This window comes from Mobula hypostoma, chromosome 30 (genome assembly GCF_963921235.1).
Source record: "Mobula hypostoma chromosome 30, sMobHyp1.1, whole genome shotgun sequence".
In the NCBI taxonomy this organism is placed as follows: Eukaryota; Metazoa; Chordata; class Chondrichthyes; order Myliobatiformes; family Myliobatidae; genus Mobula; species Mobula hypostoma.
The window spans coordinates 16,387,988-16,412,699 of NC_086126.1; the positions used below are offsets into that span (position 1 = coordinate 16,387,988).

Consider the following 24,712-nt stretch of genomic DNA (forward strand, 5'->3'; position numbering starts at 1 on the left):
AATTCCCGAACCAGGCAGTGATGCAGCTGCTCAGGATGCTGTCGATACCTCCTCTGTGGAATGTGGTGAGGATGGGGGGTGGCAGTTGGGCTTTTCTCGGCCGTTGCAGAAATTAGAGACGCTGCTGGGCTTTCTTGGCTACGGAGTGGATTCGGTGGGGGGGGGGGGATGGTGTCAGTGCAGGGTAATGTAACGGGTGGAAAAGTGCATAATTAATGACCACTGACATTGAGTTGTGTTTCTCTTTAAGAAGCTGTCTGATGTTACGATGGAAGTACATGAGGTTGTTTTTTAAACTGTGCTTTATGTTTCTGTGTTTGTAGGATAATTAATGAGTTATGGTTTTCCTGAAACTGAAAATGCCTCATGCCATTTTATTTGTAAAAGCCTTCACACTGCAAGAATACCGCAGTGTCAGTCTGCACCGAGAAAGCCTGATCACATTCTCTTGAGGTTCAATGGCATTGCTGACTCTGAGTTTACCACCGTCGAATGCCAGCAGGGCCACAATCAGCAGAAACTCTCACAAAGCAGCTCTGTTTGTATTGTGTGCTTAGTAGGTCTGTGGGAGATACCCAGAATGTGAAGCTGTACTAATGGAGAGAGACACACTGAGCCAAGTTACAGCTTGATGGGCAGAGAGGAAAACAGAGAATTTGATGTTGTGTCCTTATGCCTGAACTATGCCCAGTTACAGGTGTTGTTCCTCCGGACAGTGTTCAGCCTCACTGTAACAGTGTGACATTAGACATCAACATGAAAACTAAAATAATCTCAGCAGAGATGTATTCTCTTTCACCTGTTGATCTTCTTTGCAAACATTTTACAGGGCAGAAAAGGCAAAGAATTTCTGTCTGAGAATCTCAAATGCAACAGCGTGTCACTTCTGCTGTGTCTGTCAGTTCCCCAGCATTTGAATGCTACCAATCACTGAATATGAAGGGGGAGATGGTTGAGAAGACAGCACACCAGAGTCCCAATACATGCACTTGTCCATGGACTGACCTGATAAATGGCCATAGAGTTGATACCAGTGAGCTGACGTTCACTACCACTCATTTTGGAAGGGATTCATTAGATCAGGGCACTGCACCTGCAGATACACCAGCAAGTTCACCACCAGCAAGTTCACCAGGGAGGAAGTTAAAATAAGCTCTATATGGGACTGTTAATGTCAGATTCCACAGATATTGTGGCTGCTCATCAGATCCAGGACTGAACCCTGGTCACTGAGCATTGAGGGGGTTCATCCCACCATCTTAAAATACACCGGTGTTCAATATTGTGGATCTGTCATAGACAAATAGATCAGTTCCATTTCAAATCCCGTGTCTCAGGTGCTTCCTCCCTGTCACACCGATAATGAACAGTCGAGAGGCCACTCAGTCCAGCTGGTACCTGCTTGTGTTCCTATTGCACACCAGAGCTTTCAAACCCATCCCTGCTGTTCACCACTCACTCACCCTATAATGTTCAGGATGTAACTGGTCACCGGTCTGGGGATGAAGAGGTTTACCTTGAATTCACTCCATGACTTTCTGTAAACTGCAGAAGATGAATTTACTGGGGTTTTGTCCCAAATATTCCTCATCCCTCACGGCTCTGGACCAAGGATGAAGTCTTGTGTGGTTAAAATCTTTCTGCCCTGCTCTATTCATTGTTTTGTGTCATTTTCACTGATTTCGAAGGGCTGTGCCTCACACTGCCGGGCTGTTGCAATACAACACTCTCCTCTAAAGTACGACAGCAGAATGGTGGAGCAGAAACAAGAGGGGTCAGCACAAATGAGGGCTCTGGGGCTCCAGATGTGATGGAGGCTCGAGTTTACGTGGAGTAGAAGGAAGGAATCAGACCAGGAGGATGAGGCTACAAGTGAATGTTTAGGAACATTTGGAAACTGATTGACTGAAAAAAGAGATTTATGTTTGCAAAATGCTAGAGGGAGTCAGTGGCCCCAGCAGCATCTATGGAGAGGAATAAATAGTTGATATTATGGGCCAAGACACTTCATCCTATCTAGACTGTATTTGTCTGCTTAGATGCTGCCTGATCTGCTGAGTTCCCACAGTACTTTGTGTGTGTTACTTTACAGTTTATTCCCAGCATCTGCTGAACCTCGAGTTTCATATCTGCATTTCAAAGTGAGTGGGACTTTGACAGTTGTCACACAAAATGCCTGTTGACATTGAGTAATAAACAGGAGAAAATCTGCAGATGCTGGAAATCCAAGGAACACACACAACATGCTGGAGAAACTCTGCAGGCCAGGCAGCATCTGTGGATAAAAATAAAGCTGACGTTTTGGGCCGAGATTCTTCAGCATGACTGGAGAAAAAACAATGAGGAGTAAATTTTAAAGGTGGGGGAGGGCAGAGAGAAACACAAAGTGACAGGTGGAACTGGGAGGGGGAGAGATGAAGTAAAGAGCTGGGAGGTTGATCGGTGAAAGAGATACAGGGCTGGAGAAGGGGTAATCTGACAGGAGAGAACAGAAGGCCATGGATGAAAGAAAAGGGGGGAGGAACACCGGAGGGAGGCGATGGGCAGGCAACAAGAGGGAAAGGGGGATTGGGAATGATGAGCCAGGGGAGGCATGACTGGAAGATCAAGAAGTCGATGTTAATGCCATCAGATTGGAGGCTGCCCAGACAGAATACAAGGTGTTGTTCCTCCTACCCCAGTGTGGCCTCATTGGAACAGTATAGGAGGCCATGGATTGACATCTCCATTGAGTATATTGTTTGTGGAAGCTTGCTGTGTTCAAGTAGCTGTGGAGTTTCCTGCATAAAATCATTGACTGATTTTGAAACATGTGGCGTGGAACCAGCACTTGCCCCTCAAATTAATCCAGTATGTTAACAACAGCACGTCACCTCCCTTTTCCAAAATATAATTCAACCACACTATTACCATCCATTCCGTAAGTTTACACAAATGGGATGTCAGTGATATTGGTCTATATCTAGGAGGATCCAACAGGAGTTTCCCAGGTTTTAGAATAGACACTACAATTGCCATTTTCCATGAGGAGGGAAGATGGCCTGAACTCCAATTATAATTCAGAAATGTAATATTATCTCAAGAGAGCTGTTGACCATATGTTTAAACATGCAATAACATGTATCATCCTTTCCTGGAGCCGTCTGACCTGTACTATAAATAGCTTTCTTAAATTCACACAAAGAAACTCTACATCACTAATACTATCATTGCTACAGCTGGTTTCCAGCACATTAAGGTATTCTTGTAAAACCTTATCCCTACATTGTTTAGTCTCTCCACCTATTTTGATTAGGAATTGCAGCAAATGACCGAGCCAGGACTCAACCGTCTCTCTTTCAGGAACAATTGTATTACCTACTTTAATCAATATTCGGAACCCTATGAATCCCACACCCCCATTTTCTTAGTCATTCCCCAAACATCTTCAAGTTTAATAGTCCTTCCAATACTTTCACAATATGACCTCCAGTAAATCTTTTTCACAAGCTTCATTACTTTCCTCACCACGGCCTGTGACCTGTTACACTTAATATGATCACGCGGAGAGTGATACTTCGTAACTTTCCGAAATGCCACGTTTCTGTCAGTAACTGCCTCTGCACACTCCTCCATCCACCATGGTACAGCTTTTCTCCCACTAATGCACTTTTTAAATTGAATCTCTTCCACCACAATTTGATGAATAATGTGACAACGTTTCTTTGCAGAAATCCACATCATCCTCACCATTCAGCCCAGACAGACACTCAGCACATAAAACATTCAAACTTCTCCCAATTTGCTTTACCAGAGTTCCACCTCCTAAAAGTGGCCTCATGCCCCCTATATAAATCCAAACCCAAGCTTATAAACATAGGAAAATGATCACTCCCCAATGCCTCATCTCCCATGACATCCCACGACTCACTCCAATGTTCAAAACTAAAGTTAAATTTACAGCATTTTCAGAACTATTATGAACATTAAATCTCGTACCTCTCCCACCATAAAGACTAACAGGATATGAAATATCTGAAACTCTTCTATAAACAAAACATCACCTGTCTGAGAACAACCCCACAGTGAACTAACGATGTGTTAAAATCCCCACACCATACAACTCTTAGTGAGCTAGAGCTACATATACTCTCCATCAATCGAAAGCTTTCCACAATGGTTATAATAACACAACCACGAGGAAATCTACAGATGCTGGAATTTCAAGCAACACGCATAAAAGTTGCTGGTGAACGCAGCAGGCCAGGCAGCATCTCTAGGAAGAGGTACAGTCGACGTTATAATAATATACCACTTTATTGCCCCTACCTGTAGAATCAAACGTGTTTTCAAATGCCTCATACATTTCATTTACATCCACAACTTTAAGCCCTCTCCCTCTCTTTAAAAAATCTTGCAACACCACCTCCTCTACCAACTAATCTATCACGCTTAATTACAATATAACACTGGAAGGAAGAAGTTAAATGTGGTAACAAATCAGGTTTCCTGATACATATAACATCACATAGATTTGATAAATCAGAAATACACTTGAAGTTTTGACCATTAGAAATCAGGCTTCTGGAAATCGCCCTTCTGATGCAGGCGGGGCGGGGGGTGCGGAATGTAGTGGGGCGTTTATGATTGGTGAAACAGTGCCTGATCTGATTGGAAAGAGCAAATATTCCAATCACAGAGCTGCCTTATTCACCAATCAAGAGACATTAACTGTAGAAGCGCGGAAAATACCGTCTAACCGCCGAAATAAACTGACATTTGCAAAACACCGCCAAAAAAGCCTTTGTTGCTGAAATTAAACCACAACAGGTTTGTTTGTCGGCTCTTTACCCCCGTTACTGGAGTCCGACACACTTAAACAAAGTGTAGTTAATATTGCGATGGTGTCTGGGACATTAGTTCACCGATATCTTTCAATTGATAAACGATTGGAATAAAACTGATTCTCAGCTGCTGTTCGCGGTCGGTCATTGTGTAAACTCAAGTCAGTTTAGCAACGGGTCGCCCGTCAGAAAGTGGAGCTTTAACAAATACTCTGAACGACCTGTGACAGTGTTCAGCTCTCGCGTGGAATGGGGTTAAGAGAAGTAACCAAAATGGGACAAAGCTTAATGAACCCACGGTAATTAAACCAGAAACAACAACTAGCGTCCACGTTAGAGAAATCTGATGACCGAGAGGAAGCGACGGGGAAAGGGGTGTGTAATGATTCCGTGTCCGTGCAGTAGGCAGGAATTAACAGAGAAATCGGGATTATAGTGAGCAGCGGACAGCAAGTTCTGATTAACGGGGATACGATTCTGAATGAGCATTTCAACAAAAAAATTCCAAATTTACCCGAATTCCATGTCTCAACATCCTGTAGCTCTTTTAATGAAACCGTGAGTGGCTCTTAAAAGAGCCTTTGATTTTCCGGTTTGTTTTGTCAGTAAACTTGTCTTCACTTGGAGCTGGTGTACTTGGTCACCGCCTTTGTCCCTTCGGACACGGCGTGCTTGGCCAGCTCCCCGGGCAGCAGCAGGCGCACGGCGGTCTGGATCTCCCGGGAGCTGATGGTGGACCGCTTGTTGTAATGGGCCAGGCGGGAAGCCTCACCCGCGATGCGCTCGAAAATATCGTTGACGAATGAATTCATGATGCTCATGGCCTTGGAGGAGATGCCGGTGTCGGGGTGAACCTGCTTCATCACTTTGTAGATGTAGATGGCGTAAGTCTCCTTCCTCGACCTCTTGCGCTTCTTGCCAGTCTTGCTCGCTGGTTTGGACAAAGCTTTCTTGGCGCCCTTCTTGGGAGCGGGTTTCGCTGGATCCGGCATTTCCTCGTCGGTTTCAAACACAATAATGAGCAGAAGCTGCTCGGAGCGCGGATTAAATAGGCAGCGCCCAAAGCGGTATGTTAATGAGGATGGGAATTCTGAGCATTTCCATTGGCTGTTTGGAGAAATGAGTCACCAATCGGAACGCTGGGGGATGGGAAGCGGCGCCAATGGGCGGGGTTTACCGCTGTCGTTTGATGCGGGAGGAAGTACTGAAGGGCAGAGACAGGCCGGGGTGCGGGCTGAGATTGAAAAGGGAAACGCAAATTTCAAACGCAGAATTAAATAAAATCAGATGAAATTTTGTAAAATTAAACACTGAGACGTTTAGTTTATGACATAGGGCAGCATGATAGTGAAGGAGAGATTTGGACATTTCAGTGTAAAGTTTAAATCGAGTTTATTTATGCACAGGTGAAAGGAACAACGTATTTGTAGCAGCATCACAGACACATTGCATCAGAGACACAACATTGACAAGAAACACTGAAATTAAATATGAATTATACCAAAATATTCAAAGAGTCAGAAGACTATCAGAACAAAATCAAAATAACAAACAGATTATCCGGGCAGAGGGAGAATCATCCCTCTTGTGCTTCTTCATCTCGTCACTCTGGATTCAGTGTCACGCAACGCTGCCACTTTGATCTGGCCCATGCCTTCATTAACCAGGTCCAACACTTGCCTTTATTGGATCTTCCTCCTTCTTACACTAGTCATCGGGTTTGTGGGGGTGTGCCCAGGGTTAATTGGGGTGTGTGACCCGTTGGACTTTAGGATTAGGTTTGAGGGTGGGGCTGGTGGTTGTATATGTGGGGCTGGGAGAGATAAGGCTGTAGAGTTTAGTATGGTGAGATATGTGGGACTATGGTGGATAGGGTAGTGTAGTGTAGCCACTTCAATCTGGCCCATGCCTTCATTAATGTGGCCTGACACAACTTGGCTTAATGAACTGGGTGTTCACAGGGACACATCATTAGTAATATTATTTAGGGTCATTGGGTGTTTCGGGTCTTCAATTATGAGACATCCTCGCCCAGGCGACCCAGCCAGGGTTTATCCCATGGACTAACATAACGAGAGGCATGTAATTCTGCATGTTGTGGGTATTTTGGACCTTGTTACTTGGCTTTATTTTGATCATTTGGGTAATCGAATGTTCTGAGGCCTAGTTATCAGGCTTTCCCTTCAAGTAAGGTTCAACTTCCCTACTTTAAATTTACACCTGTCTTTATTTTGCATCTGTGTGCCTGTGATTGCATGGATAAACAGTGTTTACTGCAGTACAAAGTAGTAATTAGGGTTGTGCAGATTGGTCCATAATTGCAAAATGCAAACATCTCTGAAATCCAGGATTTTTTGTGCTGACATAACATCACAAATGGAGAATTTTACTCACGATTAAATTGCTTGTCTACTGAAGAGAGTTTCACGGCTCTGGGCCTCTATTCACTGGAACTTCGAAGAAAGAAGGGTTACTGAATTCAAACCTATCAAATAGTTAAGGGCTTGAGTAGGTGGATATGGAGAGGATTTTTCCTGTGGTGGGAGTGTCTAAAACTGGACCACACAGCTTCAAAATGGAGGGGCATCCTTTTAGAATGGAAATGAGGAGGAATTTCTTCAGCCAGAGAGTGCTGAATCTGTGAATTTTTTTGCTACAGGCAGCTGTGGAGGCCAAATCACTGGGTATAGGCAGAGATTGATAGATTCTTAATTGGTCAGGGCACAAAGGGATACAAGGGAAGGCAGGAGACTGCGGCTCAGAGGAAAAATTGATCAGTGATGATGAAATGCCAGAGAAGGCTCGACAGGCAAAATGGTCGAATTCTGCTCCTGTACCTTATGGTCTTGTGGACTCACTTAGTGACTAAATCTCTCCCAGAGACTGTTGATCTCAGTTTTGACTCAACCCAGCAACTGAGGCTCCACATTACTTATATAAGGAATGCAGAAGTTCTTTGTTCTCTGATTAAAGAAATATCATCTCATTTCCATCCTGAATGCTTGTCACCTCATTCTGAGCAACAGACACAAAATGCTGGAGGAAGTCAGCAGGCCAGGCAGCATCTATGGGAAAGAGTAACGAGTCGATGCTTCAGGCTGAGAATCTTCACCCTGAGATCTGATGAAGGGTCTCGGCCTGAAGTGTCGACTGTTAACTCTTTTTCATAGAGGCTGCCTGTCCTGCTGAGTTCCTCCAGCATTTTGTGTGTGTTGCGTTGGATTTCCAGCATCAGCAGATTCTCTCGTGTTTGTGATTTACGCCTCATTCTGAGGGTATTTTCCTCAGTTATGGAGTTCTCATTCAGGGGAAAGATCCTCCTTGCCTATTGCCTGTCATATCCTGAAAGAATGTAACAGATTTCCTCGTTTTCTCATGAACAGCAGGGAATACAGACCCAGCCCACTCACTCTCCTCTCACATAACCAACCTTCCATCCCCGGAACCAACCCAGTCAGTGTGGGGAACAGTCACTGCACTTCCTCTATTGCAGGGATATCTTTCCGAGGAAGTGTGACCAAACCTGGACACGATACTTAAGGTGTGCTCTCACCAGGGCCCCTATATAATCCCAGTGAGACTTCTGTACCCTCTTGGACAATCCCCCTGGATCACAGGACAAAATACTGTTTGAACATAGAACATAGAACAGTACAGCACAGTACAGGCCCTTCGGCCCACAATGTTGTGCCGACCCTCAAACCCTGCCGCCCATATAAATAGAACATAGAATAGTACAGCACAGTACAGGCCCTCTCATTACTTGTTGTATCTGCCTGTAAACTCAAGTGATTTGTTCACAAGGACGCCCAGGTCCCTCTGAACATCCCTGTGTGGAAATGACTCTTACAGTTTGTTCCTGGGAATGGGTGATCGCACATTTCCCCACATTCTGTTCCATCTGCCACATCCTCAACCATTCACTCTCCTGCCTACATCCCCCAAACCTCCTCACTACTGACACTGTCCCTCCCGCTCTGCCACAGCAGCAGACGTAGTCACTGAGTTATGCAGCACAGAAACAGGCCCTTCAGCCCAACACATCCATGCTGACCAAGTGGCCAAACAAAACCATTGTCAGTCGCCTGCATTTGGCCCATGTCCCTGTGAAACTTCCCTTTCCACAGTCCAAGAGATATTGCAACTGTGCCCACCTATACCACCACTTGGGGTAGTTTGTTCCATGTAAACAGCACATTCTGTGTACAAAACCTGATCCTCAGGGTCCCATTTAAGTCTTTCCTCTCTCAGATTATATCTGTAATCTCTCGCTTCCAACTCCATAACCCTGGAGATAACAGATTCACTGTTGACCGTATCTATGACTGCCATTATTTTCTCACCTCTCTAATGTCACATACACTCTGGTGAGAAAGGTCCTGGCCAATGCAGCCTCCTGTTAAATCACTTTGCACCCTCTCCAGTTTAATGTCACCCTCTGATCCCAGGGCAACTATAACTGTACTCCGTGCTCCGAGAGTAGTTTCCCCGAGGCTGGTAGAGCTGTAATGTGCCGTCACAGTCCAGTGCCCGATACTCTGACCGATGAATGCGAGTGTGGCGAACACCTTCTTCACCGTCCTGACGACCTGTGTTTACACTCTGAAGGAATTCGATATCTACACCCCGATATCTCTGTTTTACAGCACTCCCAGGGACAGACCATTCCCCACGGCAGTTCTGCCCTGGTTCGTCAATGACAATGGAACATCTCACATTTATCTGTCATTCCTCAAATCACTGACCTCATTGATCACCGTCCTGTTGTAATGTTAGTTACATTTGTTTCACACTCCACGATATCACCAACTTTAGTGACATTGATAAATTTGCTGAGCCGGGCAGTGACATTGTCAGCCGAGTCTTTAATAAATGGACAGCAGCAGCAGCCCTGACTCGAATCCCGGTGCCACACTATTGATCACAGGTCCGCAGTCTAAACAATGACTTTGTCTCCCACCACCAGGCCGATATTGTATCCGGTGCCCTGGATCACGTGATCTCTCCTTCCAGACACGAGTCTCACCAGTCTGAAGCTCCCGGGCTTTTCCTCGCAGCGATACACGCGCAGTGCTGGAGGAACTCAGCAGGCCAGGCAGCATCTATGAGAAACTGGAAACAGCCAACGTTTCAGGCCGAGACCCTCCATCAGCATCTGCACAATGGTCTTGTGTTTGGTTTTCCTTCGATTCTAAATTACTGCATAACATGACCCCATCCTCCAGTCCTCTGCCACCACTCCTGCCCGAGAAACGCGCAGAGAGACAGAGGCGGGGAGGGGAGGAGACAGAGTCAGAGTGACGGACAGAGCCGAGAGCGGCCTCTCATCGTCCAGGTCCGTCTTCACTTTAATACACCCGGCAATTTCCAACGGTTTGTCCGAAACACAGAGCTCCAGAGAGAGAGAAAAAAACGCTCTCTAACACCACGTACAGAAGGAGTTCTGGGAATTTACTGGCAGTCGGACTTCATCTGATCCGAATACAGTGTGATTGGCGCAGGATCAATTTCAAATTGCCCGCCAATTTCAGAGCACCCAGCAACGGTGCTGGAAGACTTTTTTAAAAATTATTTACCGTTAGTTTTATCACGCATTATACAATTTCAGTTTCATTTAATATCTAATCTCCTGAGTTAAGATTTAAATGCATAATTACGGAATCGCTTCTCTAAACAAGTGAACTGATTCCTGTCCGAGACGGATAAAAGGATGAAGATCGATCTTAATGCGTTCAGAGGTTCTGAAGTAATCACCGACTGGAAAGGCAGATTCGCAGGAATATCGCAAACCGAACCGATTAATCTGTTTCAAATGTAACACAGCTGAATGTGTCGATAAAAATAATTAAAAGTCTGTGGATACGGCTCCGTCTGAGAGGCGGTGGGTGGCTCTTAAAAGAGCCTTTGTTTTGTGCTCGGGAGGAGGTGGGAGTTTTTCAGCCGCCGAAGCCATAGAGAGTGCGGCCCTGGCGTTTCAGAGCGTACACCACATCCATGGCAGTGACCGTCTTGCGCTTGGCGTGTTCAGTGTAGGTGACCGCATCCCGGATCACATTCTCCAGGAAAACCTTCAGCACCCCGCGGGTCTCCTCGTAGATCAGACCCGAGATCCGCTTGACGCCGCCACGGCGAGCCAGACGGCGGATGGCCGGTTTGGTGATGCCCTGGATGTTATCACGGAGCACTTTACGGTGCCGCTTGGCTCCGCCTTTGCCCAGTCCTTTGCCTCCTTTCCCTCTGCCAGACATGATGCTGCTTCACTCAGGTCGCTGCTCACTGACAAACTGCCTGCTGCTGTCTCCTTTTATACACAGCGCCCCGACCTGCCCGAGAAACGCGCAGAGAGACAGAGGCGGGGAGGGGAGGAGACAGAGTCAGAGTGACGGACAGAGCCGAGACCGGCCTCTCATCGTCCAGCTCCGCCTTCACTTTACCACAACCGCCAATTTCCAACGATTCATCCGACACAAAGCGCTCCAGCGAAAACAAAACTTCCTCACACTCAGTCTGAAAAGAACGAAAGCCAATGTCAGGCTAATAAACATGGTGGGCTGAAATGAGTTTATTTCAACACTAGGAGTGCTATGTTATCGGACGGACAGGGCTGGCAGCTCAACATTCCTGGCTTTCATTGTTTTACATGTGAGTGGGGGGTTAAAAATGCAGAGGTTACCTCACTGGGCATGTCACAGCAAACTGGAAGGTTCATTTACAGAGGCAATCTGTAGTTACACTGTTGGGGTGTTTGTATTGGCCCCGCAACAACCAGTGGGGGGACATTATCTTCTCTAGAATTGACTGGAACTTGCTTAATTCTTAAATGCGCCAGATTTCTTCAGTGAATCTGAAGAGTGTTTGAAACATTATGTACAGGGCCCAACCAGAGGTGAGAACAGATGGGAATGAGCCAGGCCAGGTGACAGCTGAGAGTCAGTGAACATTTTGGGAACAGTGATCACGTTTCTTTTTTTCTTAGTTACAAGTAAAAATAAAAGTAGATCTTGTATGAAGGTACTAATTTGCAGGAGGACAAGTCAGGATGGAGGAAGACAGGAGGCAAGGGACATTGACTGGGAGCAGCCACTGTCAGACAAGTCCACATCTGACATGTGGGAGTTTAAAGACCAGCAACTCTGAGTTCAGGATCAGCATGTTCCGGTGAGGAGTGAGGAGAAGGATGGTAAGTAAGGAATCTTTAGACAAGCGGAGAGATCCTAAATTTAGTCAAAAGGTTATGGAAGGTTTGTAAAGCTAAAGTCAGACTGGGTACCTTTGGAATATAAAGATAGCAGGGAAATGCTAAAGCAGGTGATAGGAAAGGCCAAAAGGGGCCACAAACTGTCCTTGTGGAGTGGGATCAAAGATGATCCCAAGGCCTTGTGATTTGTATTAATAAGGCGAGGATAACCAGAGAATAGAAATGTCGACTCAAGATTAAAGGAGGAATGATGTGGTTGAAGTCAGACCAAGTGGCTGAGGTACTAAATGAGTATGTTGTGTCAGTATTTACTGAAGTGAAGGAATTGAATGGCAATGAAAACTGAGTGAGACATGCGAATGTACAGAGACATTTTGAGATTAAGGAGCAGGTTGTGCTGGGACGTCTGAAAGTCAATAAGATGGATAACACTCCAGGGCCTGATGGCATATATCCTACAACAGTGAAAGAAACAAGTGAGCAGATTGCTGGCGATTTGACAAGGATCTATCTGTCCTCGATCACAACATGTGAGGTCCCACAGGACTGGAGTGTCGCAAATGTTGCAGCTTTGATCAAGAAGGGAAATAACAAGAATCCAGGAATCTATGGGCAAGGCAGCCTCATCTCAGTGGTAGAGAAGCTACTGGGGAGGATATTGAGGTACAGGATTCATGCACATTCGGAAAGGCATGGCCTGCTTAGGGACAATCAACATGGTTTTGTGTGGGCAGATCACGTTTCATAAAATTGATTGAGGTTTCTGAGGAAGTGACACAGGCTAAGATATAGGAGCAGAATTCAACCATTTGGCCCGTCGTCTGCTCCGACATTTCATTGTGGCTGACCCATTTTTCCTCTCAGCCCCAGTCTCCTGCCTTTCCCCTGTATCCCTTCATACTCTGACCAATCAAGAATCTATCAACCTCCGCCTTAAATATACATAAAGTCCTGGCTTGACAGCTCCCTGTGGCAATGAATTCCACAGATTCACCACTCTCTGGCTAAAGGAATTCCTCATCTCCACATTCTACAAGGATGCTCCTCTATTCCGAGGCTTTGTCCTGATATTAGACACTCCCATCTTCTGCACATCCACTTTATCACTGCCTTTCACCATTCGATAGGTTTCAATTGGGCCACCCCTCATTGTTCAAAAATTCCAGTGAATACAGGCCCAGAGCCATCAAACACTCTTCATATGGCAAGCTGTTTCATCCTGGAATCAATCTGGAGAACCTCCTTTGAAACCCATCGAGTTTCAGCTCATCCTTCCTCAGATGAAGAGCCCAAAACTGCTCACAATACTCCAGTGAGACCTCCACAGTACTTAATAAAGTCTCATCATTATTATGATTGGCGCAGATATTGTGAGACGAAGGGCAGGTTGCCATCTGTTCCATATTGTGTACTGATGAATATGTTTGATCTAACAGCTATTGCAGGGACATGGATACAGAGACTGGGACTTCGACAATCCACTATATTCAATGTTCCACAAGGAATCGGCAAAATGGGAGTTATTAGGTTTTATTGTTCTGCAATCGATTTAATTTGGCTTTTTTGACACTGATCAACAGAAAATACTCTATGGTGTCAAAGTGAAAACAGATCTAAATTAATTGTAAATATGAAACAAAATAATTCATTGCCTTAGTATTTACCTCCTTCAAATCCGTAATTAGTTGATGCACCTTTGGCAGTATTTACAGTTGAGTCTGTGTGGATAGGTGTCTATCAGCTTTGCACATCTGAACACTGCAATTTTTCCCCATTCTTCTTTACAAAACTGCAGAAGCTCTGTCAGAATGCATGGGTTAGTGAGTGAACGGATCTTTTCAAGTCCAGCCACAAATTCTCAATTGGATTGAGGTCTGCACTCTCACAAAGCCACTCCAGGACATTAACTTTGTTGTTTTAAGGCATTCCTGTGCAGCTTTGGTTTTATGCTTGTGGTCATTGTCTTGCTGGAAAATTAATTTTCTCCTAAGTCGCAGTTCTCTTGAAGACTGAATTTGGTTTTCCTACAGGATTTCCCTGTATTTTGCTGCATTCATTTTACCCTCTACCTTTACGTGCCTTTCAGGGCCTGCTGCAGTGAAGTATACCCACAGGATGATGCAGCCTCCACCATACTTCACAGTAGGGATGGTGTGTTTTTGATGTTGTGCAGTGTTTGGCTTACTCCAAACTTAGTGTTTGTGATGGTCAAAAGGTTTAATTTTGTTTTCATCAGACCATAGAATCTTCTTCCAACTAACTTCAGAGTCCCCAACAATTCTGGGAAACTCCAGGGAAGATTTCATCAGAGCATTTTTCAACAGTGGCTTTTTCTCTGCCACTCTCCCGTAAAGCTGCGACTGGTGAAACACCCGGGCAACAGTTGATGTATGCACAATCTCTCCCACCACTGAAGCTTGTAACTCCTCTCGAGTTATCATAGGTCTCTTGGTGGCCTCCCTCACTGGCCCCTTCTTGCATGGTCACTCAGTTTCTGAGGATAACCTGCTCTTGGCAGGTGTGCCATATTCTTCCCACTTCTGGATGAGTGACTTAACTATACTCCAAGGGCATTCAGTGACTTGGAAATGTTCTTGTATCCATCTCCTGGCTTGTGTTTTTCAATAACCTGTTTGCAGAGCAGCTCGGAGTGTTAATTTGTCTTCACGGTGTAGTTTCTCCCAGGATACTGACTCACCAGCAGTTCGACCTTCCACTTACAGGTGTACTATTACTACACAATCAATTGAAACACCCTGACTGCACACGGTCACCTCCATTTAACTGATCATGTAACTTCAAAAACTAATTGGCTGCACCAATGATGATTTGGTGTGTCATATTAAAGGAGGTGAATACTTATGCAGACAATTATTTTGTGTTTTAGATTCGTAATTAAGTCCCACGACCTCACTTCGGAAAATCGGACCATCAGGCCGTACTCCTCCTCCCGGCTTACAAACAGAAACTGAAGCGGGAGGTCACGGTGTCAAATGTAGTGTCGTGTTGGACGGAGGAAATGGATGAGGTCCTCCGTGACTGCTTTGAGTTGGTGGACTGGTTAGTATTCAAGGACTCGGCAGCTAACCTTGATGAGTATGCCTCAGCTGTCACGGACTTTATTTGGAAATGCACGGAGGACTGTGTGTCTCGCAAGACGATCCGGGTATTCCCTAACCGGAAACCTTGGATGAATTATAAGGTGAAGTCCCTTTTAAAGATTAGAGCTGTGGCTTTTAGGTCCGGGGATACCAGTCGCTACACTGAATCCAGACGTGAACTCCGGAAAGCCATTAAGGGCGCCAAGAGGCAATATCGAGCCAAGTTGGAAGCCCAGGCGACCAGAGGGATGCCCGTACACTATGGCAGGGTAAAATGAGATCACTGGGCGCAAAGAAAAGACTGGGAATATCAATAACTGTGGCACTTCTCTTCCTGACGAACTTAATGTATTCCTGACGAAGGGTCTCGGCCTGAAACGTCGACTGCGCCTCTTGCTATAGATGCTGCCTGGCCTGCTGCGTTCACCAGCAACTTTGATGTATGTTGCTTGAATTTCCAGCATCTGCAGAATTCCTGTTGTTAATGTATTCTATGCAAGATTCGAACAGAAGAGGAGCGTCCCGCTCCCTCCGGATGTACCGGACCTGGTGGCATCGAGATTCATCCTCATCGAGGAGGACGTTAGAAGGGCCTTCCTGAAGATAAATCCAAGGAAGGCAACGGGCCCAGATGGCGTCCCGGGACGGGTTCTCCGGGCCTATGCAAGCGAGCTAGCTGGAACATTTGCTGACATCTTCAACTGCTCCTTGCTTCAGTCTAAGATTCCCTCATGTTTTAGGAATGCAACGATAATCCCAGTGCCGAAGAAGAGCAAGGTGGCATGCCTGAATGACTATCGACCTGTGGCTCTGACATCAATTGCTATGAAGTGCTTCAAGCGATTGGTTATGGCACACATCAACCACAGCCTAGTGGTCAACCTCGACACTTTGCAATTTGCCTACCAGAGCCAACAGGTCAACGACAGATGCCATCTCTCTGGCCCTACATTCCTCCTTAGAACACCTGGAGAATAAAGACACATACATAAGGCTCCTTTTCATTGACTACAGCTCTGCCTTTAATACCATCATTCCAAATAAACTGATTCCTAAGCTCTGGAACCTGGGCCTTAGCACTCAGATCTGCAGCTGGATCTTCAACTTCCTCACAGACAGGACCCTGGCTGTAAAAATAGGGGACAAGCTCTCCTCAACAGTCATTCTGAGCACCAGTGCCCCACAAGGCTGAGTACTCAGCCCCCTGCTGTACCCACTGTACCTCCATGATTGTGTAGCCAAGTTTCCATCAAACTCAGTATATAAGTTTGCTGATGACACAACAATTGTCCGCTTTATCTCGGGTAATGATGAGTTTGAGTACAGAGAGGAAATTAAGAAACTGGTGGCATGGTGCGAAGACAATAACCTATCCCTCAACGTCAGCAAGATGAAGGAATTGGTTGTTGACTTCAGAAGGAGTAGCAGACAGCACAACCCAATTTATGTCGGTGGTGCGCAAGTAGAACAGGGTTAAAGCTTTAAGTTCCTCGGGGTCAATATCACAAATGACCAGATTTGGTCCAACCAAGCAGAGTTCACTGCCAAGAAGGCCCAGCAGCGCCTTTACTTCCTGAAAAAACTAAAGAAATTTGGCCTGTCCCCTAAAACCCTCACTAATTTCTATAGATGCACCGTAGAATACATTCTTCTACGGTGCATCACAACCTAGTATGGAAGTTGTCCTGTCCAAGACCGAAAGAAGCTGCAGAAGATCGTGAACACAGCACAGCACATCACACAAACCAATCTTCTGTCTGTGGACTCACTTTACACCGCACACTCTAGGAGCAGTGCTGCCAGGATAATCAAGGACACGACCCACCCAGCCAATACATTTTTCGTCCCTCTTCCCTCCGGGATAAGGCTCAGGAACTTGAAGACTCATACAGCCAGATTTGGGAACAGCTTCTTTCCAACTGTGATAAGACTGCTGAACAGATCCTGACCCGGATCTGGGCCGTACCCTCCAAATATCCGGACCTGCCCCTCGGTTTTTTTGCTCTTCCTTACATTCCATTTTTCTATATTCTATTTATGATTTATAATTTATGTTTTTAATATTTACTAATTTTTAATATTTAATGCTTGTAATCCAGGGAGTGGGAAGCGCAGAATCAAATATCGCTGTGATGATTGTACATTCTAGTATCAATTATTTGGAGGCAATAAAGCATAAAGTATAAGTATAATTAATTGAGAGCATTTTGTAGAGATTTGTTTTCACTTTGACACAGAAGAGTCTTTTTCCATTGATTAGTTTAAAAAAAAAGCCAAATTCAATCTACTTCTAAGGGGTAAACATAGAAACATAGAAAATAGGTGCAGGAGTAGGCCAGTCGGCCCCTCAAGCCTGCACTGCCATTCAGTACGATCATGGCTGATCATCCAACTCAGAACCCTGTACCTGCCTTCTCTCCATACCCCCTGATCCCTTTAGCCACAAGGGCTATATCTAACTCCCTCTTAAATATAGCCAATGAACTGGCCTCAACTGTTTCCTGTGGCAGAGAATTCCACAGATTCACCACTCTCTTCATGAAGAAGTTTTTCCTCATCTCAGTCCTAAATGGCCTCCCTTTATCATCAAACTGTGACCCCTCGTTCTGGACTTCCCCAACATCGGGTACAATCTTCCTGCATCTAGCCTGTCCAATCCCTTTAGAGATTCGTTTCCAAGCCTCTCAATTTGGACCTTCTGAGGATCCCAGGTACTCACATTTTATTGACTCTGCCTCTTGCCGCTTCTCCCGTCAAGCTCTGAAGGCGACGCTCTCCACCATGAGGAGGTACTTGGTGTCCCTATCCCAGACCCTTCCACACCTTCGGGACACTTTCTTCGCCGTCTGTAATGGTCCTACCCGTTATTTCATCCTCCGTCGGATCCACGCCTGCAATCGCCGTTTTTTTGACTTTGTCATGTTAGGCAAAGATCGCAAGATCTTACATCTACGGACTCCAGAGCCTGCCGGCCCCGACGCTAGCAGGCATGAACTTTCAATTGCGGCCCCTGCCATTGATCTCGGCGGCTCCAACACCTCAGGACATATTCAAAACCCGGACTCCAGCAACGACCATGGACACATTCACAGCGATTGCGCAACCACCAACTGCGACTCCAGCCTTGAACTCCAGGCCGGGTCTTTATGTGCTGCTGTTGTGACTCCCGTCTCCCCTTCCCCCACCACCACTCCGCAGCCCCGTCTTCCTCAGATCCCACCGTCAGCTCCTGGGCCCTCAGAGGCTCCATCTTCCTCTCACCCCAACCCTCCCCTCTCCATTGACACCCCCAGCCTCCCCCCTCCCCCCTCTGATCCCAGCTCTCATCCGTGCCGGGTCTTTACCATCCCCTCCGACCTTCAACTGTCGGAGGCAGAACGCTCTGTTCTCAGTAAGGGCCTCACGTTTGTCCCCCTTCGCCCACACCTCAGCGAGTTCCGCGTTCGCCACGATGCGGAACTTTTCTTCCACCGTCTCCGTCTCCGAGCCTACTTCTTCGGCAAGGACTCTTCCACCCTCACCGATGACCCCTTCTCTCGTCTTCAACCCTGCTCTTCTTTATGGACACCCCGCTCTGGTCTTCTGCCTGCTCTGGATCTCTTTATTGCCAACTGCCGACGGGACATCAACCGTCTCGACTTCACCACACCTTGTCCCCATTCCAACCTCACTCCTTCGGAACGCTCTGCTCTCCATTCCCTCCGCACTAATCCTAACATTATTATTAAACCCGCTGATAAAGGGGGTGCTGTTGTAGTCTGGCGTACTGACCTCTACCTTGCCGAGGCACAGCGACAACTCGCGGATACCTCCTCTTATTTACCCCTCGATCGTGACCCCACTAAGGAGCACCAGGCCATTGTCTCCCACACTATCAACGACTTTATCCGCTCAGGGGATCTCCCATCCACTGCTACCAACCTTATAGTTCCCACACCCCGCACTTCCCGTTTCTACCTCCTACCCAAGATCCACAAACCTGCCTGTCCTGGCCGACCTATTGTCTCAGCTTGCTCCTGCCCCACCGACCTCGTTTCTGCATACCTCGACACTGTTTTATCACCCCTTGTTCAATCCCTTCCGACCTATGATCGTGACACTTCTCACGCTCTTAAACTTTTCGATGATTTTAAGTTCCCTGGCCCCCACCGCTTTATTTTCACCATGGATGTCCAGTCCTTATATACTTCCATCCCCCATCAGTAAGGTCTCAAAGCTCTACGCTTCTTTTTGGATTCCAGACCTAATCAGTTCCCCTCTACCACCACTCTGCTCCGTCTAGCGGAATTAGTCCTTACTCTTAATAATTTCTCCTTTTGCTCCTCCCATTTCCTCCAAACTAAAGGTGTAGCTATGGGCACCCGTATGGGTCCTAGCTATGCCTGCCTTTTTGTTGGGTTTGTGGAACAATCTATGTTCCGTGCCTATTCTGGTATCTGTCCCCCACTTTTCCTTCGCTACATCGACGACTGCATTGGCGCTGCTTCCTGCACGCATGCAGAACTCGTTGACTTTATTAACTTTGCCTCCAACTTTCACCCTGCCCTCAAGTTTACCTGGTCCATTTCCGACACCTCCCTCCCCTTTCTAGATCTTTCTGTCTCTGTCTCTGGAGACAGCTTATCCACTGATGTCTACTATAAGCCTACTGACTCTCACAGCTATCTGGACTATTCCTCTTCTCACCCTGTCTCTTGCAAAAACGCCATCCCCTTCTCGCAATTCCTCCGTCTCCGCCGCATCTGCTCTCAGGATGAGGCTTTTCATTCTAGGACGAGGGAGATGTCTTCATTTTTTAAAGAAAGGGGCTTCCCTTCCTCCACTATCAACTCTGCTCTTAAACGCATCTCCCCCATTTCACGTACATCTGCTCTCACTCCATCCTCCCACCACCCCACTAGGAATAGGGTTCCCCTGGTCCTCACCTACCACCTCACCAGCCTCCGGGTCCAACATATTATTCTCCGTAACTTCCGCCACCTCCAACGGGATCCCACCACTAAGCACATCTTTCCCTCCCCCCTCTCTCTGCATTCCGCAGGGATCGCTCCCTACACAACTCCCTTGTCCATTCGTCCCCCCCATCCCTCCCCACTGATCTCCCTCCTGGCACTTATCCGTGTAAGCGGAACAAGTGCTACACATGCCCTTACACTTCCTCCCTTACCACCATTCAGGGCCCCAAACAGTCCTTCCAGGTGAGGCATCACTTCACCTGTAAGTCGACTGGGGTGATATACTGCGTCCGGTGCTCCCGATGTGGCCTTTTATATATTGGTGAGACCCAACGCAGACTGGGAGACCGCTTTGCTGAACATCTACGCTCTGTCCGCCAGAGAAAGCAGGATCTCCCAGTGGCCACACATTTTAATTCCACATCCCATTCCCATTCTGACATGTCTATCCACGGCCTCCTCTACTGTAAAGATGAAGCCACACTCAGGTTGGAGGAACAACACCTTATATTCCGTCTGGGTAGCCTCCAACCTGATGGCATGAACATTGACTTCTCTAACTTCCGCTAGGCCCCACCTCCCCCTCGTACCCCATCTGTTACTCATTTTTATGCACACATTCTTTCTCTCACTCTCCTTTTTCTCCCTCTGTCCCTCTGAATATACCTCTTGCCCATCCTCTGGGTCACCCCCCCCCGTCTTTCTTCCCGGACCTCCTGTCTCATGATCCTCTCGTATCCCCTTTTGCCTATCACCTGTCCAGCTCTCGGCTCTATCCCTCCCCCTCCTGTCTTCTCCTATCATTTTGCATCTCCCCCTCCCCCTCCAGCTTTCAAATCCCTTACTCACTCTTCTTTCAGTTAGTCCTGACGAAGGGTCTCGGCCTGAAACGTCGACCGCGCCTCTTCCTATAGATGCTGCTTGGCCTGCTGCGTTCACCAGCAACTTTGATGTGTGTTGCTTGAATTTCCAGCATCTGCAGAATTTCTGTTGTTTCCCTTTAGAATTTTATATGTTTCAATCAGATCCCCCCTCAACCTTCTAAATTCCAGAGAGTATAAGCCTAGCCGATCCAGTCTTTCATCATATGAAAGTCCTGCCATCCCAGGAATCAATCTGGTGAACCTTCTTTGTACTCCCTCTATGGCAACAATGTCTCTCCTCAGATTAGGGGACCAAAACTCCACACAATACTCCAGGTGTGGTCTCACCAAGGCCTTGTACAACTGCAGTAGTACCTCCCTGCTCCTGTACTCGAATCCTCTTGCTATGAATGCCAGCATACCATTCGTCTTTTTCACTGCCTGCTGTACCTGCATGCCCACTTTCAATGACTGGTGTACAATGACACCCAGGTCTCGTTGCACCTGCCCTTTTCCTAATCGGCCACCATTCAGATAATAATCTGTTTTCTTGTTTTTGCCACCAAGGTGGATAACTTCACATTTATCCACATTAAATTGCCTCTGCCATGAATTTGCCCACTCACCTTAACCTCTCCAAGTCACCCTACATCCTCTTAGCATCCTCCTCACAGCTAACACTGCCGACCAGCTTTGTGTCATCCGCAAACTTGGAGATGCTGCATTTAATTCTCTCGTCTAAGTCATTAATATATATTGTAAACAACTGTGGTCCCAGCACTGAGCCTTGCGGTACCCCACTAGTCACTGCCTGCCATTCTGAAAAGGTCCCGTTTATTCCCACTCTTTGCTTCCTGTCCGCCAGCTAATTCTCTATCCACATCAATACCTTACCCCCAATACCGTGTACTTTAAGTTTGCACACTAATCTCCTGTGTGGGACCTTGTCAAAAGCCTTTTGAAAATCCGAACATACCACATCCACTGGTTCTCCCCTATCCACTCTACTAGTTACATCCTCAAAAAATTCTATGAGATTCGTCAGACATGATTATCTTTTCACTAATCCATGCTGACTTCGTCCAATGATTTCAATGCTTTCCAAATGTGCTGTTATCACATCTTTGATAACTGACTCTAGCATTTTCCCCACCACCGATGTCAGGTTTACCGGTCTATAATTCCCCGGTTTCTCTCTCCCTCCTTTTTTAAAAAGCGGGGTTACATTAGCCACCCTCCAATCCTCAGGAACTAATCCAGAATCTAAAGAGTTTTGAAAAATTATCACTGAGGCATCCACCATTTCTTGGGCTACTTCCTTAAGCACTCTGGGATGCAGACCATCTGGCCCTGGGCATTTTTCTGCCTTTAATCCCTTCAATCTACCTAACACCACTCCCCTACTAACATGTATTTCCCTCAGTTACTCCACGGTTTGAGGATAAAGGCAAAGCCTTTTAGGACTGAGATTAGAAAAAACTTCTTCACACAGAGAGTGGTGAATCTGTGGAATTCTCTGCCACAGGAAACAGTTGAGGCCAGTTCATTGGCTATATTTAAGAGGGAGTTAGATATGGCCCTTGTGGCTAGGGGGATCAGAGGGTATGGAGGGAAGGCTGGTGCAGGGTTCTGAGTTGGATGATCAGCCATGATCATAATAAATGGCGGTGCAGGCTCGAAGGGCCGAATGGCCTACTCCTGCACCTATTTTCTATGTTTCTATGTTTCCATCTCACTGGACCCTCGGTCCTCTACTATTTCCGGAATATTATTTATGTCCACCTTAGTGAAGACAGAAGCAAAGTAGTTATTCAATTGGTCTGCCATGTCCTTGTTCCCCATGATCAATTCACCTGTTTCTGACTGTAAGGGACCTACATTTGTCTTACCCAATCTTTTTCTTTTCACATATCTATAAAAGCTTTTACAGTCACTTTTTATGTTCCCTGCCAGCTTTCTCTCATAATCTTTTTTCTCTTTCCTAATTAAGCCCTTTGTCCTCCTCTGCTGGACTCTGAATTTCTCCCAGTCCTCAGGTGTGCCGCTTTTTCTGGCTAATTTGTATGTTTCTTCTTTGGAATTGATACTATCCCTAATTTCCCTTGACAGCAAGGGGTGCACTAACTTCCCTGGTTTATTCTTCTGCCAAACTGGGATGAACAACTGGTGTGAATACTTTTCATAGGAACTTTACATGTAGGGACAGTGATGGTGAGAGTGGGAGGGAAAGAAGACATGGGGAGGAGTGGCCTCAAGATCCTGAGATGTGATCGAAGGCTTTCAAGGAAATATTAAATCAAAGAACATACAGAGGCAAGGGCTGGTGGTAGACAAGAGAATCAGGAATTTTCTAGGAACCAGTGATGAGATAAAAGCTAAAAGTAACAAGGAACACTCAGAGAAGTTAACTCAATAATTTGCATTAGTGTGCACAGTGGGTCACAGCAAACATCCCACAGATATCTAACGGTGACATTTCAACATTGTGCCATAATGTGTAACGATCGCCATCACAAGGGAGAAACTAATGGGACTAAAAGCAAACATTACTTGGTCCCAATGACCTGCACTGGAGGGTTTCACAGGAAGTCTGGAGAGAAAGTAGAGAAAGTGAAGTTTGTCAAAACTCACTGTTACAGAAAGGTCCCAGCGGAGTCGAAAACCATTGTTGAAGAAGGGTGGAAGATGAAAAGCAGGTAACTGTAGTCCTGTTAACTTCACTTCAGCTACTGGAGTCTATAATCTATGAAGAAATAACAAATTGTTTGGAAAAGTTTAATGTCAACACGGTCTACAGTCAGATTCATACAGATTCCTCGATGACCAAAGCTCCCATCTGAGCTTGTGGTCTGTAACTCCCTCACCACCACATTATGAACAAGGTTATCCTCCTCCTTGTCCCATTTCTCTGCATTTGGCCCATGTACTCAAAACCTTTCCTTTCCATCTACCTGTCCAAGTGCCTTTATAATGTACCTGATTCAACCACTCCCCCTCGCAGCTCATTCCATTTACTGACCAGCCTCCAGGTCCCTCATGATTTTATACACCTCTGCAATATCAGCACTCATTCTCCAACATTCCAGGGAACATTGTCCGAAACACCTTTCCACAAATCCTTTGAGATCCAGTAACATCCCCGTAAATCTCCTCTGTACTCTATCCAGCTTAATGGTGTCTGTCATACAGCAGAGTCACTAAAACTAAACACTATTTGCGAAATGCGGCCAAACTAACGTGTTGGACAACTGCAACATTTCATCCCAGCTTCTATATTCGGTGCCCTGACTGAAGGCCAGTGTTCCAAAAGCCTCTTCACCACCCTGTCCATCTGGAACCTGGTCTTAGACCCTGTAACTGGGTTGAATGTTAAGTGATGTTTGACAAACATACCAGAGATTTGAGACTTTACAGGGGAAGTTGGAGAAGTGGTGCTTTTGGATTTTCGGAAGCCATCTGCGAAGATGCCACGTGTAAGGCTGGTGCACAAGACCAGAGCTCAGTACTGGGAAGGAAGTGTGTTAATACTGACTGAAGACTGGTCATCATACTGAGACAGAATAACAGGTCTGTTTCAGACTGGGATGATATAACTAGTGGAGTTTCCCAGTGACCAGTTCTGGATCATCAATGATTTATTATTGATATTAATGACCCAGAGGAGGGAGGTCAATGACAGGGAATGTGGTGGGGGACATGTTGTGATTGGACATTTAGTCTCTCCAACAGGATAAGAAGAAGCAGGTGAGCAGAATACTTGGTAAATGGAGTT

General features: G+C 46.2%; 2 protein-coding genes across 4 annotated transcripts in view; both read right to left on the minus strand.

The window, feature by feature from the left end:
* The window catches only part of LOC134339768 (histone H2B-like), a 75,321-nt gene extending 51,660 nt beyond the window's left edge, over window positions 1–23,661 (minus strand). The window contains exons 1-2 of one of the 3 annotated variants that reach the window (XM_063036535.1): window positions 23,572–23,661; window positions 5,326–6,057 (exon numbers count right to left, since the gene is read on the minus strand). In XM_063036535.1, the coding sequence (XP_062892605.1) occupies window positions 5,441–5,815 (375 nt within the window). In that variant the 5' untranslated portion in view covers window positions 5,816–6,057; window positions 23,572–23,661 and the 3' untranslated portion in view covers window positions 5,326–5,440. Of the gene's footprint in view, window positions 1–5,325; window positions 6,058–7,217; window positions 9,725–23,571 lie in introns of those variants that run through there. The other 2 variants (XM_063036537.1, XR_010016445.1) reach the window with 2 other exon arrangements.
* Window positions 9,864–23,683, minus strand: LOC134339769 (histone H4). Its single transcript, XM_063036538.1, has 2 exons — window positions 23,572–23,683; window positions 9,864–11,330 (listed from the first exon to the last, which is right to left on the minus strand). The coding sequence occupies exon 2, from the start codon at window positions 11,069–11,071 to the stop codon at window positions 10,760–10,762; it is 312 nt and encodes a 103-aa protein (XP_062892608.1). The 5' UTR covers window positions 11,072–11,330; window positions 23,572–23,683; the 3' UTR covers window positions 9,864–10,759.
* Between the last annotated feature and the right edge of the window lie 1,029 nt (window positions 23,684–24,712).